The 15,782-nt window shown below is 40.1% G+C and overlaps 1 protein-coding gene across 1 annotated transcript in view; it reads left to right on the plus strand.

Moving 5' to 3' along the window:
* The window catches only part of cacna1g (calcium channel, voltage-dependent, T type, alpha 1G subunit), a 435,684-nt gene that overhangs the window by 254,642 nt on the left and 165,260 nt on the right, over positions 1-15,782 (plus strand). Inside the window, exons 6-8 of the mRNA XM_039739383.1 lie at positions 2,706-2,865; positions 8,607-8,898; positions 14,654-14,746. Coding sequence (XP_039595317.1) covers positions 2,706-2,865; positions 8,607-8,898; positions 14,654-14,746 — 545 coding nt within the window. The remainder of the gene's footprint in view (positions 1-2,705; positions 2,866-8,606; positions 8,899-14,653; positions 14,747-15,782) is intronic.

Raw genomic sequence — 15,782 nt, forward strand, 5'->3', positions numbered from 1 at the left:
GACCTTTAGCACTAGTAGCCTTAACATGCAAATAAACTGTGTGTGTCATTAGGATGCTAGAACAAAGGCAGTACAATACTCCACAAATATCTTGGCTTGAAAAGTCAGGCTAACCTGTGCTAGCTACAAAGTTTCTCCCACACGGTCCTCTTGCTGCTGATCTGAAAGCTCAAGTGCACACTTGAAATGACAGGAGAATGTAAGGGTGTTTTTCCGGAAGCTCTCATTCTCCAAACTTTGAGCTGAATTGGTGAAAAAATTTTGCCTGAGTATATATTGCCGTTCACTCACACCACAAAGCATCAGAGTTTAAAGATTTGCACTATGGTGAGCTACTGGTAGCCAGTCATGAACCTGTGACGTCTGACCTCAGAAGTGGTGTCCTTGCAGCTGAGTTCATTGGAGAGCTACTATTAGAGCAGAGCTGAGCACTTCCTGGTGACGTTGCTTGTTTCCCCTTCACGCTTTCTCTTTCTCAGCACCCACTCCACCCATCCACAGTGCAAATGCCATCCTTAATGGCAAATGAACTGCAATGGACTCGCACCATTAAGCCTCTCATTTCAGTGGACTGTACTGTGGTGAGCTGCCGGTGGCCATGACATCTGTCTGCTTACAGCTTGAGCTAATAGCAAGGCTCCTTTAGCCGGCCGCTCAGGGATTGTCTGTGAAAATCACAAGCGAAGCACTCTCTGTTGACGTCAGCTGAAATTTCCCTCTGTCAGTCTTCTCCTTTTCTGTGCAGCATTGCCGCTACACTCCTCTTCAAACTGAGATGCTTCATGGTGCGAGTCCACAGCCATCCAGAGGTGTTTTGGAATGCCTCTGTAGACCGCCACAAGAGCTTGGCACCAATTAAACTCTGCTTTAAATAATACACATTTCTTAATTTCTTTCCTTTGTGCATCTTGTAATGCTGTAAGCTGTACTAAAGTGATAATCGATTATTAATGAGCTACATGCCTCCCCATCAACACTGCTCGCAGCTTTATAATTATTGTTTGCGTCTCTAAATTGTATTTCAAAAGTTGGCAATCTTCAAGTATTATACCCTTGGGAGAAAATGAGCTGCTTGTCTACACGACTCTGTATCAGTTTATCAGAGCTTGTGTCTGTAGTGTGACCTCAGGCTCTCAAAAGTGACCCTCAGACTGCAAAACCTTAGTATATCAGTGCAATAAAACACGAGTGTATAACCTCTGAGGTGGAGCCCACACAGCCTTCACACAGTCTGAAGACACCTACTTTGAAACTGAATGAAGCAAGACGAGGGATCTCATACACCACTGAGCCTCTGGTGCTGTGAAATGACTTGTCTGTTACATTTGTTACATGTTTATTTTTATAGATTTAATTATATTGTGTTTTCATCAGGGTGGCATCGTGGCGCAGTGGTAGCACTGCTGCCTCGCAGTAAGGAGACCTGGGTTCCCTTCCCGGGTCCTCCCTGCGTGAAGTTTGCATGTTCTTCCCGTGTCTGTGTGGGTTTCCTCTGGTGCTCCAGTTTCCTCCCACAGTCCAAAGACATGCAGGTTAGATCCTAAATTGTCCCTAGTGTGTGCCCTGCCTGGGTTTGTTTCCTGCCTTGCATCCTGTATTGGCTGGGATGGGCTCCAGCAGACTCCCATGACCCTGTAGTTAGGATATAGCGGGTTGGATGGATGGATGTGTTTTCATCAATGAGTTTTGGTGTCACGTAATCCATGTTTAATGAAAGTATTTGTGAATTGGTATTTTTTAAGTCGAAATTATTCTCTCACAAACAATGGATATATGCATTTGCCATTCAAAATTGTGTTCTAAAGTTAAATGTTTTCTAAACATTTTTAAAAATACATACCCTGTCCTGGCATTTTACATTGAACCCTATGAGGTATAAAGTATTAAAATTTTCTGAATACGTACATTTTTCTTTCCAAGACAGTTGATCCACATCTTACGATTACCCACACATTATAAAAGAGTTTATTCATGTAATTTTTGAACAATAAAAAAAAAAAAATATGAGATTCAGCCATTTTGAAAGAAGTCCAGCTGTGTGCACTCCCTCAGGACTTGTCTTCTTCTGCAATAACCTTTCACCCCTCAGAGTGCAGTTCCCCCCCAAAACACAAAATCACAGTAAACTGTTTATGCCGCATGGTTAGTTTTGTTTGGATTTACTTCCGTATTTATGTGAGATCTCACAACTGCGAATAGAAAACATATCCTCACCACAAACAAAAAAACTGTACCAGGAATATGTGATAAAATTATTATTTAAAAATCCCTTTTGTTGTCACAGACATGCATCGGAAGCACAAAAGGCATATTTTCTTTTATCAAAACTGAAAAAGGACACATTCAGTGTGTTTTTGTGCTTTTATTTTCCATGCTCTATAAAGTTCATTATATAACAGATAAAGGACAGGATATGTGATGTTCAAAATTTTGTGTGGGAAATGCATATATATTATGTTTGTGAAGAAATCATTTTGACTTGAAAAATACGAAACTTATCCTTTAACGTCTAGATGAGGTTTGTGAATTATTTTGACCCATTTTCATCACCATTTTGTTTTTTACAATGGCCGCCATTATTTTTCTTCAAACCCAAGCTAAGTCCAGTTCAACAGCACTTTGTCATGTAGTAAGTACAAAAGAGGAGCCACAGGGTAGAGTGTGACAGTAGGTGTGTGATTTGACATTTCTTCTTTCCTTCACAGGTATGCGCATCTTGGTGACGCTGCTCCTTGATACTCTCCCCATGCTAGGGAATGTGCTGCTGCTCTGCTTCTTCGTCTTCTTCATCTTCGGGATTGTCGGTGTCCAGCTGTGGGCGGGGCTTCTGCGAAACCGATGCTTCTTCCCAGAAAATTTCACAACGTGAGCAAACCGCCTGAGGGACTGAAAAACATGGAGAATGGGAGAGGGTAGAGGAAGGGGATAGATTTAGGTTACGCTGGGCATACACAGTGCGATTTTTAGAATTCGCTGGCCAGTCGTGTATGTGCACAATCTGTATCAGCATGGTTGGTCTGATTAACATACTGTGATGTTGGTGTTCTGGCTGTGTTTGTGTACATGGTCCCAGCAGACTGAAAAAAACACAATGGCCACAGACCTCCCAAAATGTGAACAAAGAAAAGAGCTGGGTTCATGACTCTTGCCATACCGTGCTCTAAAACTGCAATGAAAAGAAAAAGCGTAACTTGAATGGTTGAGGTGCGGACAATATGGTCTGCCTATTTTGCAGTGAGAATCAAAGATACGTCATCTTATGTGATTTATCACTGTGAGTGTTTATTTTGGGTTCTTTCAGTAAAGGTTTTCTAAATTGCTTTTATTATTGGCCATTTAGTTGTATTCATTATATGATATTTAGATTTTTTAAATGAAATATTTGAAAATGAGCATGATGAATGCAATACCCAATAAATGGTAAACTTCAATTGAAGCACAATAACATTTTGTAGTGATGTCACAAAATCATGTTGTGAAGCTACTCACACTGCAAAATAGCCATCTGAAATTTGTGCCATGACAGAACTTCTTCAGATCGTATGACAGCCCAAACGTAAGATGAAATCGGGCATCGCATCCCATCTCATTTTGCACATGGAACGATGGCCAGGCCAGCAACTTCAAATGGGGCTTAAGATCATGTCAACATCGCACAGTGAATTCTCAGGATTAGGGAAGGTTGGGGTGAATCTTCTCAAAACACTTTGCAATCTCCGAATGATGTGCAGTGGATTCAGAAAATATTCAGACCTCTTCACTTTCTGCACACTTTATTGTGTTGTAGATTTAATTTTAAATGGATAAATTTGCCATTTTTGCCCATTAATCTACACTAAATAACCCACCATAACAGAGTGAAAACAGGTTTTCAGGAAAGTTTTGGAAACAATGTAAAAATATTTCTCTGGATGAAAATCATTTTCATTTAAACATGAAGTTTTCAATCCAGACCAGGGTTGTGGAAGGTGATTGCTGCTTTGGACAGGAGTCTATGCTAACTGTCATAGGCCACAAAGCAGGGACAAACTCTGGCCGCCAGCTCATCACAGGGCAAACACACAAACGCACACACCCACTAAGGCCAATTCACATAACATGCATGTCTTTAGACAGTGAACTTTAGAAAATTAGAACACTCTAGACCAAAAAAGGCCATTCAGCCCAACAAAGCTTGCCAGTCCTATCCACTTATTTCTTCCAAAAAAACATCAAGCCAAGTTTTGAAAGTTCCCTAAAGTCTTACTGTCTTACACTACTTGGTCTCTTATTCCAAGTGTCTATCGTTCTTTGTGTAAAGAAAAACTTCCTAATGTTTGTGCGAAATTTACCCTTAACAAGTTTCCAACTGTGTCCCGTGTTCTTGATGAGCTCATTTTAAAATACAAGTCTCGATCCACTGTACTAATTCCCTTCATAATTTTAAACACTTCAATCATGTCACCTCTTAATCTTCTTTTGCTTAAACTGTAAAGGCTCAGCTCTTTTAATCTTTCCTCATAATTCAACCCCTGTAGACCTGGAATCAGCCTAGTCGCTCTTCTCTGGACCTTTTCTAGTGCTGCTATGTCCTTTTTGTAGCCTGGAGACCAAAACTGCACACAGTACTCAAGATGAGGCCTCACCAGTGCATTATAAAGGTTGAGCAGAACCTCCTTGGACTTGTACTCCACAGATCGTGCTATATAACCTAACATTCTGTTAGCCTTCTTAATGGCTTCTGAACACTGTCTGGAAGTTGATAGCTTAGAGTCTACTATGACTCCTACATCCTTCTCATAAGGTGGACTTTCAATTTTCCAACCGCACATTGTGTATACAAATCTAACATTTTTACTTCCTATGTGTAATACTTTACATTTACTGACATTAAATTTCATCTGCCACAAATCTGCCCAAGCCTGTATGCTATCCAAGTCCTTCTGTAATGATATAATAGATTCCAAATTATCTGCTAATCCACCTATCTTGGTATCATCTGCAAACTTAACCAGCTTGTTACTTATATTCCTATCTAAATCATTTATATATATTAAAAATAGCAGCTGCCCTAGCACTGACCCCTGTGGAACACCACTCTTAACATCGGCCAGTTCTGATGAGGTTCCTCGCACCATCACCCTCTGTTTCCTGTGTCTGAGCCAATTCTGCACCCATCTAAAAACATCACCCTGAACTCCCACTTCTTTTGCATCTTATCAAATGCTTTCTGAAAGTCCAGATAAATAATATCATCTGCTCCACTTTGATCGTATCCTTTTGTTGCCTCCTCATAGAATTCCAACATGTTAGTAAAACACGACCTCCCTCTTCTGAACCCATGCTGACTGTTCAGAATAACTCCTGTCCTTGCCATGTGTTGCTCAATCTTATCCTTAATAATTCCTTCCATTAATTTTCCTGTGATGCATGTTAAGCTTACTGGCCTATAGTTGCTTGGATCTGCCCTGTCACCCTTTTTATATAATGGGATGATATTTGCCATTTTCAGTCCTTTGGAATCTCTCAGTGCACAGTGACTTCCTAAAAATATGTGTCAAGGGTTTATATATGTACTCACTAGCCTCCTTAAGAACACGAGGATAAATATTATCTGGGCCTGGTGATTTGTTTGATTTCATCTTATTTAATCTGAGCAGCACTTCTCCCTCTACAATTTCCAAATCCCTCAGTACCTCCTTAGTAGTTGTGTTACTGCTCTGAGGTTATCCACTTGCTCACTTGTAAACACCTCAGAAAATGTAAGTTTAGGGCATCTGCTATTTCATTGTCTGTATCTTTTAATTCCCTTTACTATTCCTGATGAACTTGACCTCCTCCTTAACTGTTCTTTTACTACTAAAATACTGAAAGAATCTCTTGGGGTCTTCTTTCGCCTTATCTGCTATATTCCTCTCCAACTGTCTTTTAGCCTCTCTGATATCCTTCTTAATGGTTGCCCTCATGTTCTCATACGCTCGATTCTCTTTGCAGTCATTAGTCTTATATGCCTTATAAAGCAGTTTTTCCTTTGCAACTTCTTTTTAAATCTTTATTAATCCATCGTGGAGTTTTTTAGTTTCCTATTAATTCCAAATTTAGGTATGTATCTGTCCTGCATTACATGTAAAACATTTTAAACCTGTTCCACTGCTCCTCGACTGTCTCCACATTTAAAAGCTTATCCCAGTCTATCCTACTTAGACTTTGTCGCATCTGCTCAAAATTAGCCCTACCAAAGTTCAACTTAACAATTTTAGTCTTTGCATCTGTACTCTTACAAAATACTGAGAATTGTATTACATTATGGTCACTTGACCCTAGTGGTTCAATCACCTCTACACCCTCAATTCTATCCTGATTATTACAGAATACTAAATCCAGACAGGCTTCACCCCTGTTGGTGCTTTAACATGCTGTGTTAAAAACAGTCGCTGATTACTTCTAAAACTCCTGCTCTTGTGCTCCTCCATCTGTAAGGTTATCCCAGTTAATACTTGGATAATTAAAGTCTCCCATGACTATAATATCTCTCTGCCTTTTTGATATTACTAAAAAGATCTGTGTTGAAATGACTGACTGAATTGGGTGGTCTATAACACATTCCTAAAATAAGACCTCTTTCCCTAATATTTTCCAGGCGAAGCCACATGTCCTCACTAAGATGGGGCTCATCGTCCAACTGAAGAACAGCAACCTCACCTCCTTTTCTGTTCTGTCTTATTATCCCTTAATGTGTATCCCTCTATGTTACACTCATCCCCATCTTTGTTATTTAGCCAGGTTTCCGTTATTGCTATAATATCATAATTATGCTCTGCTACATACAACTCCAACTTACTTACCTTATTTTTGGTACTTCTAGCATTAAGGCAAGCTATTTTTAATGTGCTACTCCTTCTATATTGAAATGTTTGCTTAGAATTTACATTACTATGCATTTTTATTTCTAAACTATTGTTTGTTCTTCCATGCCTGGCCTGTCCTAAACTCCCTGCCCCCCTATTCCCTAATTTAAAAAATCCTCGACTAGCCTACACATATGCCTCCCCAATATATTGGTGACCCTCCAGTTCAGATGGTCCCATCTGTTCCAAAAGGAGTCCCAATGCCCCATAAACCTATACCCTTCTACCCTGCACCAAGATTTGAGCCACGCGTTAAGCCTTCTAATCTCCTCAATCTTACCTGGACTGGCACATGGCACAGGCAGAACTTCGGAGAAGAGTACCTTGTCAGTTCTGCTCTTTAGCTTGGCACCTAACTCTTTGAATTTTGACCAGTGTAAGGAAACCAGACCACCCGGAGGAAACCCATGCAGAGACAGGGAAAACATGCCAACTCCATACAAGACCCGGATCGTGAAATCAGGTTTCCTTACTGCAGGGTAGCAGCACTACCACTGTACCACTATGCCACCCAAAAGCCAACATATTAAAGGAAACGAAAATTTAAACATAGAGTACAATAAAATACTAACCCTGTGCCCAGAGCTACCCCCATAATCCCAAACCAGCCTTGCAGAGCTCAACATTCTAAATAACAGCAAAAAAGAAACCTGATTAGGCAGACAAGTGAGGAGCTGCACTGCATAACCTTGTCATGGAGGTCATACGTTTAAGGATCGGGATTGGGATAAAGACCAAGAGGCACCTGCACATGGACTAAATGTACCTTGTCTGACCAATTATCAATGTAGGGACCAGATGTTCTGTTATCTCCCAATGCTGAGAGTTCCAAAGGGTTGAATTAAAAAAGAAAGACTTCCAAACAGAGTTAGAACAACTGTCACAAGATTTCCAGCAATTGGCAAAAGTGACTTTTGCAGTCAGAGTGAAGAAAGCTCTAGCAGTGGAAACATGAGGAAGTTAACAGAGAAAATGGATGCAAGACTATTAGACATACCAGACCAAGCACTAAACACTCGGAGGTAATCCCAAAACATGTACATGAAGGTGCCTGATCTGTTTAAGGATTGACGATGACAATTAGGGTTGGAGATCAAACCCCAGGTACATAGCTTACGTGGAGTGTAATATGAAAAATTAACTAACTTGAATTGGGTACTTTGATAATTTGGGCCTCTCAATACTAAAGTAATGCACAGTATGGCCAAAAGTTTGTGGACACCTAACCATGGCACCAAAATGAGCTTGTTGGACAGCCCATTGAGACAGATGATGCTGCCTGTTTCTTTTACTCTACTCAGAGGCCAACAGGTAGCAAAGACCAGGCCGGACCAGACACCACTTGACATGCTAAGACATACTAATTCATATTATTTTACCAACACTCCAGTTTGTACTTTGTGCATATTATCTATTATACATGATGAGTAAATGTGTTACTTTTTCCCCTGCCAATTGTGGTACTCTATCTTGTTGTCTGAGGTCATAAATATAAAAGGAATTGTAACATATGAGGGCTATAGCAGGGATTTAGGGCATTTTGTTCAGGTCTACGTAATATAGAGTGAAAAAGGACGGAACAGGGTAACCCCAGGACCCTATGACAATCTACCAATAAGACTGACCTCAATATCAGCAAGATGTGGCTGAAGTGTGTCAAAGGACTGGATTCTATTTATGGTAACTAGCCATCCTTTGTCTATCTCTTTCATTTTTCAGACCTCCATCTTTGGGCCTTGACAAATACTACCATACAGAAAACGATGACGAGAACCCTTTTATCTGCTCACAGCCTCGGGAAAACGGCATGCGCTACTGTCGCAGCATCCCAATGTTGCGTGAAGACGGGGTGGAGTGCAATCTGGACTACTACTCATACAACAGCACCGACAACACCACCTGTGTGAACTGGAACCAGTACTACACCAACTGCTCAGCCGGCGACCACAACCCCTTCAAAGGAGCCATTAACTTTGACAACATAGGGTATGCTTGGATTGCAATTTTTCAGGTATGACTGTCTTCACCTACTTGATTATTTTTTCTGGATGTTTTAAGTTTATGATGTTCAAAATTGACAGATACACTCAGAAAGGTTTAGCTAAAATTTGAAATGAATCGGGCTCACACTGCTCTTCTGAAGCCTTATAGGGTATGTGTGCTGTTTTAGTCTAGCTGTTGGTCTTATCAGCTTATATACATCTATAGATTTTACCCAATTTCATCCAATCTATATAAAAATTGCCATATGGACCAGATGAAACACACAGAAGAAATTATTATGTATAAAAGATTAAATAAAAAGGGTCGGAACCAAAGTATATGTGGGTGTTGTTATTACCGGGTAAAACTCTCATGGTGGAAGGTACCAGCTGCTGTGTGCCAAGTCATGGAATAAGACGGGTGCCAAACAAAGTTCTATGGCTCGTCCAGCCAACTAAGCAATGTGCTGCTTCTCCCCTAAATTCAAATTGACTGTCATGTGCACACAGCATAATAAGATCCTTACTTACGTGTCTCCAATCAAGTTCTAGACGCATGTCAAGTATCAGTAGTGACAGTAGTAACCTATCAGCAACAGGCAATAAAACCTCCTTCATTAAACACAACATCCGAGACAGATAGAAGGTTGGTCATCAGGGTCAAACATCCAGTTGTCCGAATTAGCGGCCATAGAGTAGCCTTATGACTTGTGGGTAGAAACAGTCCCTGAATCTAGTGATGTGACTGGAGAAGGGAGGAAAGTGTCTCGGCAGTACATCTGAGATCTTCATTGATACGCCTTGCCTTTCTATTGCAACATGTTGTGTTGCTTATGTGCTGAACTAAAGGCAGCTGCATTAGAGTAATCATCTGAGCCAAATCTCACCACCCTCTGTAGTAGTTAGTGGCCCTGGGCTGAGCAGGAGCTCTACAAAGATTTAATGCAGCAACTGTCCGCCTGTTGAAGCTGACATAGATGGGGACATCCAGACATCTCAGAAAGTAAAGACGTTGGTGAACCTTCCTGTCAGTTGTCCATTTCAGATTGTCAGCTATCCTTACTCTGAGAAATTTAAACTGCTGATCCTGTCCACAGTCCCTCTGCTGATGTAGTTAGCAGTGTGGACTGCCTTCAGCTTCTTGACATCTCTGACCAGCTCCTTGGTCCTAGTGACACTAAATAAGAGATTGTTATCTTTGTACCTTTGACTGAGAAGCCAAAATCTTTTTTAATTGTTGTTGATCAGGCTTATGATTGTGGATTCATAATAGGACCCCCTTTTGCTTCCAGAGTTGCCCAAATTCATCAAAGCCTCAATCCAACATGGTGTCAGAAACTTTCTTTCAGGGTTTTTGATTCCATGCCTTCTCAATACCATCCCTGCAGTTCCTACAGATTTCTTGGCCACCAATTCATGCTGCTAACCATCCCATTCCACTTCATCTCTAAGGTGCTGTTTTGAAATCTGGAGATTTTGCATTCCATAAACAGTAAACTGAAGCCAGCATCATGTGTGTGGGAACCATCTTGAGATGAAGTGTGCTTTGTGACATGGTTCATTAAGCAGCTTGAAAAAGCATAGAATGTGGCCATAAATTACCAGACATGGTCAGTAACAGTGCTTAGATATGTTGTGGCATTCAGGTTGATATTAAGAGGTCTAATGTGTGCAAAGAAAACATTACCTGCACCATCACACTCCTGTGGTTTATGGTTTTGAAGGCATAGGACTTTTATTTTATGATTTTGTTTCTCTTTTAGACTTATTAGAATTTTTTACTTTTGTATTTTTGTTTACCACCATTTTGTATTTTAATGTTAGTAATTGTCACTGCCATTTTGTGAGCTCATTGTTGTTAGCAATGATGCCAATTCCTGTCATGGAAGCCGCAACATGTGTAACACCATCAGGTTGTCACTATTTAAGATAGCAGCTCACTGGTAACTATAATTGCAAGATTACGGACAAAACCAAAATTAAGTTTGCACGAGTCTTTTTCAAGGTCTTGGCACTGACTTATGCTAAGTTTTTTGGCTCCAATTTTGGTTATCGTATTGAGCTTTTGTAGTTTAGTTATCGTCCCCTTTTCTAGTTTTGACCATTTCCTGCTTTGACTAAGCTCCTGGTCCATTAGCAGTATTCTTTTTTTTGCCCCATGATCATAGCAGTAGACACACACAACCACCCCAAAAACCCATACCGTTGATACTATAGATTTTGTAAATAAAATTGGATTCAACAGTATCCACAGTAAGGCCGAGTATACTCAGTTATAGAATACAACACACACATCATGTAAATCAAGTAAATTTAACTTTGGGTGATGCCGTGTGAGATGAGCTCTTACATTTTCTTGTCAGCTTAACCAATGGATGATGTTAGACTGCTTCATATTTAACAGATACTGTATATTGATTTTAATATATTTGAATATAGGTTAAATATTCAGACTTCTCTGCATTCTAATCTGACCTACTGTAAAGGTCATTCAGGAGTCAGTATCGGAATATTTTCACAATTATCAACTACACTTTTGTATGTTCATCAAATATTTGCACTTACAGTATGCTAAACACACAAAAATGTGAATTTCTCCATGGCATTAATACAGTTTATTTCATCTAATCCAACCTAAAATGTATGACTATTCTCAAATTTTGACAAATATTCTGTGCTAATTAACAATCGGGGAAGAATGATGCCCCATGTCTTGTAATAAGCTTTTTAAACCTTTTTTCATTTGATCATCAAGCTTCATTGCAGGTCAGTTCCAGGGTTCTACTTTATGAAGAGGCAAACTTGTGGGCATAGTTGAACCTTGAAGGTCTCAGACAAATGTAATCAGCAGGTTTACTGTAATTGTTTTCCTTCACTACGTTTTCATAGCCTCACATAGCGAGAAGTGTGTGTGTTTTTGTGCTTCTCGTTGATTACGGCAGTTTATACACGTGACTACAGAAAAGAGAGTCATACCTGCTGGCATTTCCAGCTGAAGGGGCAGCCATGATGAAAACAGAAAGTCTGCTTTTTATTGGACAGAAAGAGTCCAAGTCATTAACGACAGCAGACAATAGAATAGAAGTTATCCAACCAAACAGTAGACATGTGCGAAGACAAAATGGCAATCTGTAAATTCCTGCTCCAGAGTAATTTGCAACTGACTGGAAGCATTAATCATTTTCAATTCAGGTTTGAACATTCAGGTATAAATGTGAAATTATTACATTGTAGTTTGTTGGAATACTTAATGCAGCCTGTCTGGCTTTAAAGAGAAAAGTTTATGAAATCTGTGTGAGGAGTAGCCTGCCGTGTGGGAGTGACGCAGGGCCAAAGAAGCAAAGTTGGAAAGAAGAGAGATAGGAATGATCAGCTGGGTGTGTGGAGTGTCATGGAGGAAGAGGAACATAATAATAATAATACATTTTATTTATATTGTGCCTTTTGCATGTTCAAATGAACACCAAGTTCAAAGAAAGATTTGGTAAGAAGGCAGAGGAGAAACAGATTAAATTGGTTTGTGCAAAGGGCACAGAACACTTGGGTGAGGAGGTGGAACAAGAAGGTGATGGAGAGGATCAGGCCACAAGGGATGCCGTGGAAGAAACAGTTAGAGGTGGTGTCAGAGCATGTGACAAGTATAGAGCTCACCACAAAAAATGACTGTAGAAACTGGCCATTAAACTGGTAAGTTGACAAGCGTGTAAGAAAGCCATCTTTCACATAGCGAAGGGTAGATCCAGACAGTGATGGACAGGTGGCCCACTCACAAAACATTTGGAACAAACAAAGCTGACAGTAAACTAAAGTAATATTAGCATAGCTCAACGAAAAAGACATAAAACAAGACCTTGAACCCTGGCTGAGATATAACAAGTGCAGGCCTGACAATAGCCAGATATTTTCTTAATTAATGTAGCATGGAGACACTTATAATTTAGAGCACCTTCTGGTCACAGTTCTTGTTAGTTTGTCATTATGAATCATTCTTAATCCTTTATGAACCCAAATAGTAAACTATATTACAAGACCCTAACTGTAAATGTGTCCAGTCCTGTATGGTTACTTGACTTTACACAGTAACTACTTCGCATTAATGGCATCTTAGTGTACCTATATTTACACCTGTGCCATTACCTGAGTTACATGACATTAACGACAAGTTGCCTAGTTAGATTTTATTTACGTATGTAATTAACATAGTAACTGCACTTTAAGTATACTATAATATTAAACACTTAATGTAAAGTTTTGTATTAAATATTTATCAACTTACGAATGAGCTGCTGTGTGTTTTCTTGGTGAGAAGCAGGTGAAGAGATACCCAGAGTGCCCAGAGGAATAAAACTGTCCCAAAGGTTACTGTGAGCAGACTGTGAAAATGGAGGAACATAAGGACTCGTATGGTCATGTATTCCAACTGTTTAATCCACCGTTTCACTGATGCGTGACACAGCTTTAACTGTCAGCCTGGCCACTGTCTATGTGCAGTTTACACTTCCCTCAGTTTTTGGTCTCACCAATCAAGGAACCCCATGTTAGATAATCACAGCAGAGATACTAAACTGTTCCAGTGTAAATGAGCCCGGCCGTGTGGACTTGTGTGTCATTCAGGTGGGTTTCTGCCTACAAAGGCTCCGAGTGCTCACTTGTGAACTCCTTAGGCTTGACTTGGTAAGCCGGTTCCGTTTCACTGTTGAGTATAAGGACTGGATCTGAGTTTGCCTCTCAGTCCAAAAGTGGGAGAAGCTCATGGCAAGGGTGCCACCTCCTTGAAATGATCCAAAGTACATAGGTGAGTTAAGAAAATATCTTATCATACCAGTCTCCTGCACCAGCCACTAATGCCTTCCTTACACTCCTTATCAGGTAGAGCAGGTTCTTTACGTTTCTTCCCTGTCACCCCACTCTACCAAGCTGGCATTTTTATCCAGAAAAGTAAATTGTTACCTGCTAGTGTTAGAAAAATGCCAAGGCTGCCCAAGTGATGGGAGGGCATCCTGACCTTCAGCAGGAAGATCTTTTGGCTTGCTTCTCATGACAGTGACTTTTTACTTTCTTGGGCACCTTAATGTTCTTGGAGGGGTGCGATATAAGGATCTATTGTTCTCGATTTTTATTATGAAAACTCCCAGCTGGCTATAAAGTGTGAGTTTTCTGGTGAAATCTTTAAGGAACTCATGTTGTGTGTTTTAAATAAGGGGAAAGCAAGCTAGTGTCCTACTTGGCATAGGGTTTCATTTGCCCTAAATCAGAGTTTAAAGGACACATTACTTACTGAAAATTGTCTTGAACTGTTACATTTTAAAAGATATTACTTATGCTTCTGCATGTACTAAGTAAGCGAGAAAGGCAAATGTGTTTGTGATTACAAAGATTGTGTAATGACGATTTCCTCCATCTACAGTAGATTCTGATCCAGGAGCCTCAAGCATACAGCATCACATTGCATTATTTCTGACTCTCTAAAGCCATACTTTGCAGTGCACATTTTTTTTTTTTATTATTATTATATTTATACTTCTCTTGCTTTCTTTGTTTCCAGTCCTGTTTTCTCATTCATGGGTCAGTGTGTTACTTTTCATTGACCACCTGCCACTTGAATGGTCCACCAGGCCTACAACAGCAAGACAAGATATAGAGAGCTGGGCTGGCTGGCATCCCTGTGTGCCCCCCACAACTCCCACAAAAAAAAAAAACAAACAGCATGACTGTCATTTACTGTTGATCCCAAATGTATCTGATACTGAAGTAACATGTCTCTCCATTGTCAATTCCTTTTAGGTCATCACTCTTGAGGGCTGGGTGGATATCATGTATTTCGTCATGGACGCCCATTCTTTCTACAACTTCATCTATTTCATTCTGCTCATTATAGTAAGTAACATGTGGGGGGTATGGAGATGTTTAGGGTAATACTGCATTAAACTGGGCTTCTTGAAGAGTTGCAAAGACTTTATATGCATATCATATGGCCACGGCATCCCATTGCTCATTTCTCTGGTCCACGCTGTGAGTACCATTGCCCACATTACTGATGTCCAGGGTAAGGCACCAAAACTGCAGTATCAGCAGGATGGCCACTAGGGCTGCTGCTGTTTTTATTACACCAAAAAGACCTGAACAGGAATATAAACAACACGCTGGTTAAGTCTGCCGATGATACCAAGTGGCACATAATCCATTGGAGCATCACAGAGGTGACGTTTACAGCATATGTGCTTGGGCAGATTTGTGCCAGATGAGACTTAATGTACGTAAATGTAAAGTGTGACATGTAGGAAGCAAAAATGTGAGCTACAAATGCAAAATGGAAGTATACCTTATGAGAAGGACTTAGTGGACTTGTCACTATCAACTTGCAGGCAGTGCTCAGCAGCCATTAAGAAGGTGTTTTAGTGGGGAAGAGTTTTGGGGTGACCCTGTCCTAAAACATAGATTATTTTATTTCCATTCTTCCTTCTGAAGATCCACACATGTGGTGCTCTCCATAATGTTTCGGACAAAGACACATTTTTCCTTGATTTATCCCTCTGCTCCATAGTTTAAAATTACAAGTCAAACAATTCAGACATGATTAAAATGTGCATTGCCAGCTTTAATTTAGGAGTATTTGCAGACATTTCAGTCACACCAGGTAGAAATTATAAGAGTTTTTATACCTGGTCCCCCCGTTTCCAGTGAATGCACAGAAAAAAAAATAACCAAGACCTAAGTGAATACTGTAAAAACTATTTATTCTAAATTAAAGTACAATGTGATCAAACTCTACTATGCCCTAATTATGCCAAATTTGTCAAATGTGTTATTCTGGTCACCATACAATACAAAGGATAGGCCGTGGCCTACACTGTGTGGACAAGAGAGCACTGGGCCTCTCAGGTCTTAGATATGGCTGTTGTGGAAAACACTT

This window comes from Polypterus senegalus, chromosome 17 (genome assembly GCF_016835505.1).
Source record: "Polypterus senegalus isolate Bchr_013 chromosome 17, ASM1683550v1, whole genome shotgun sequence".
NCBI classification, from domain to species: domain Eukaryota; kingdom Metazoa; phylum Chordata; class Cladistia; order Polypteriformes; family Polypteridae; genus Polypterus; species Polypterus senegalus.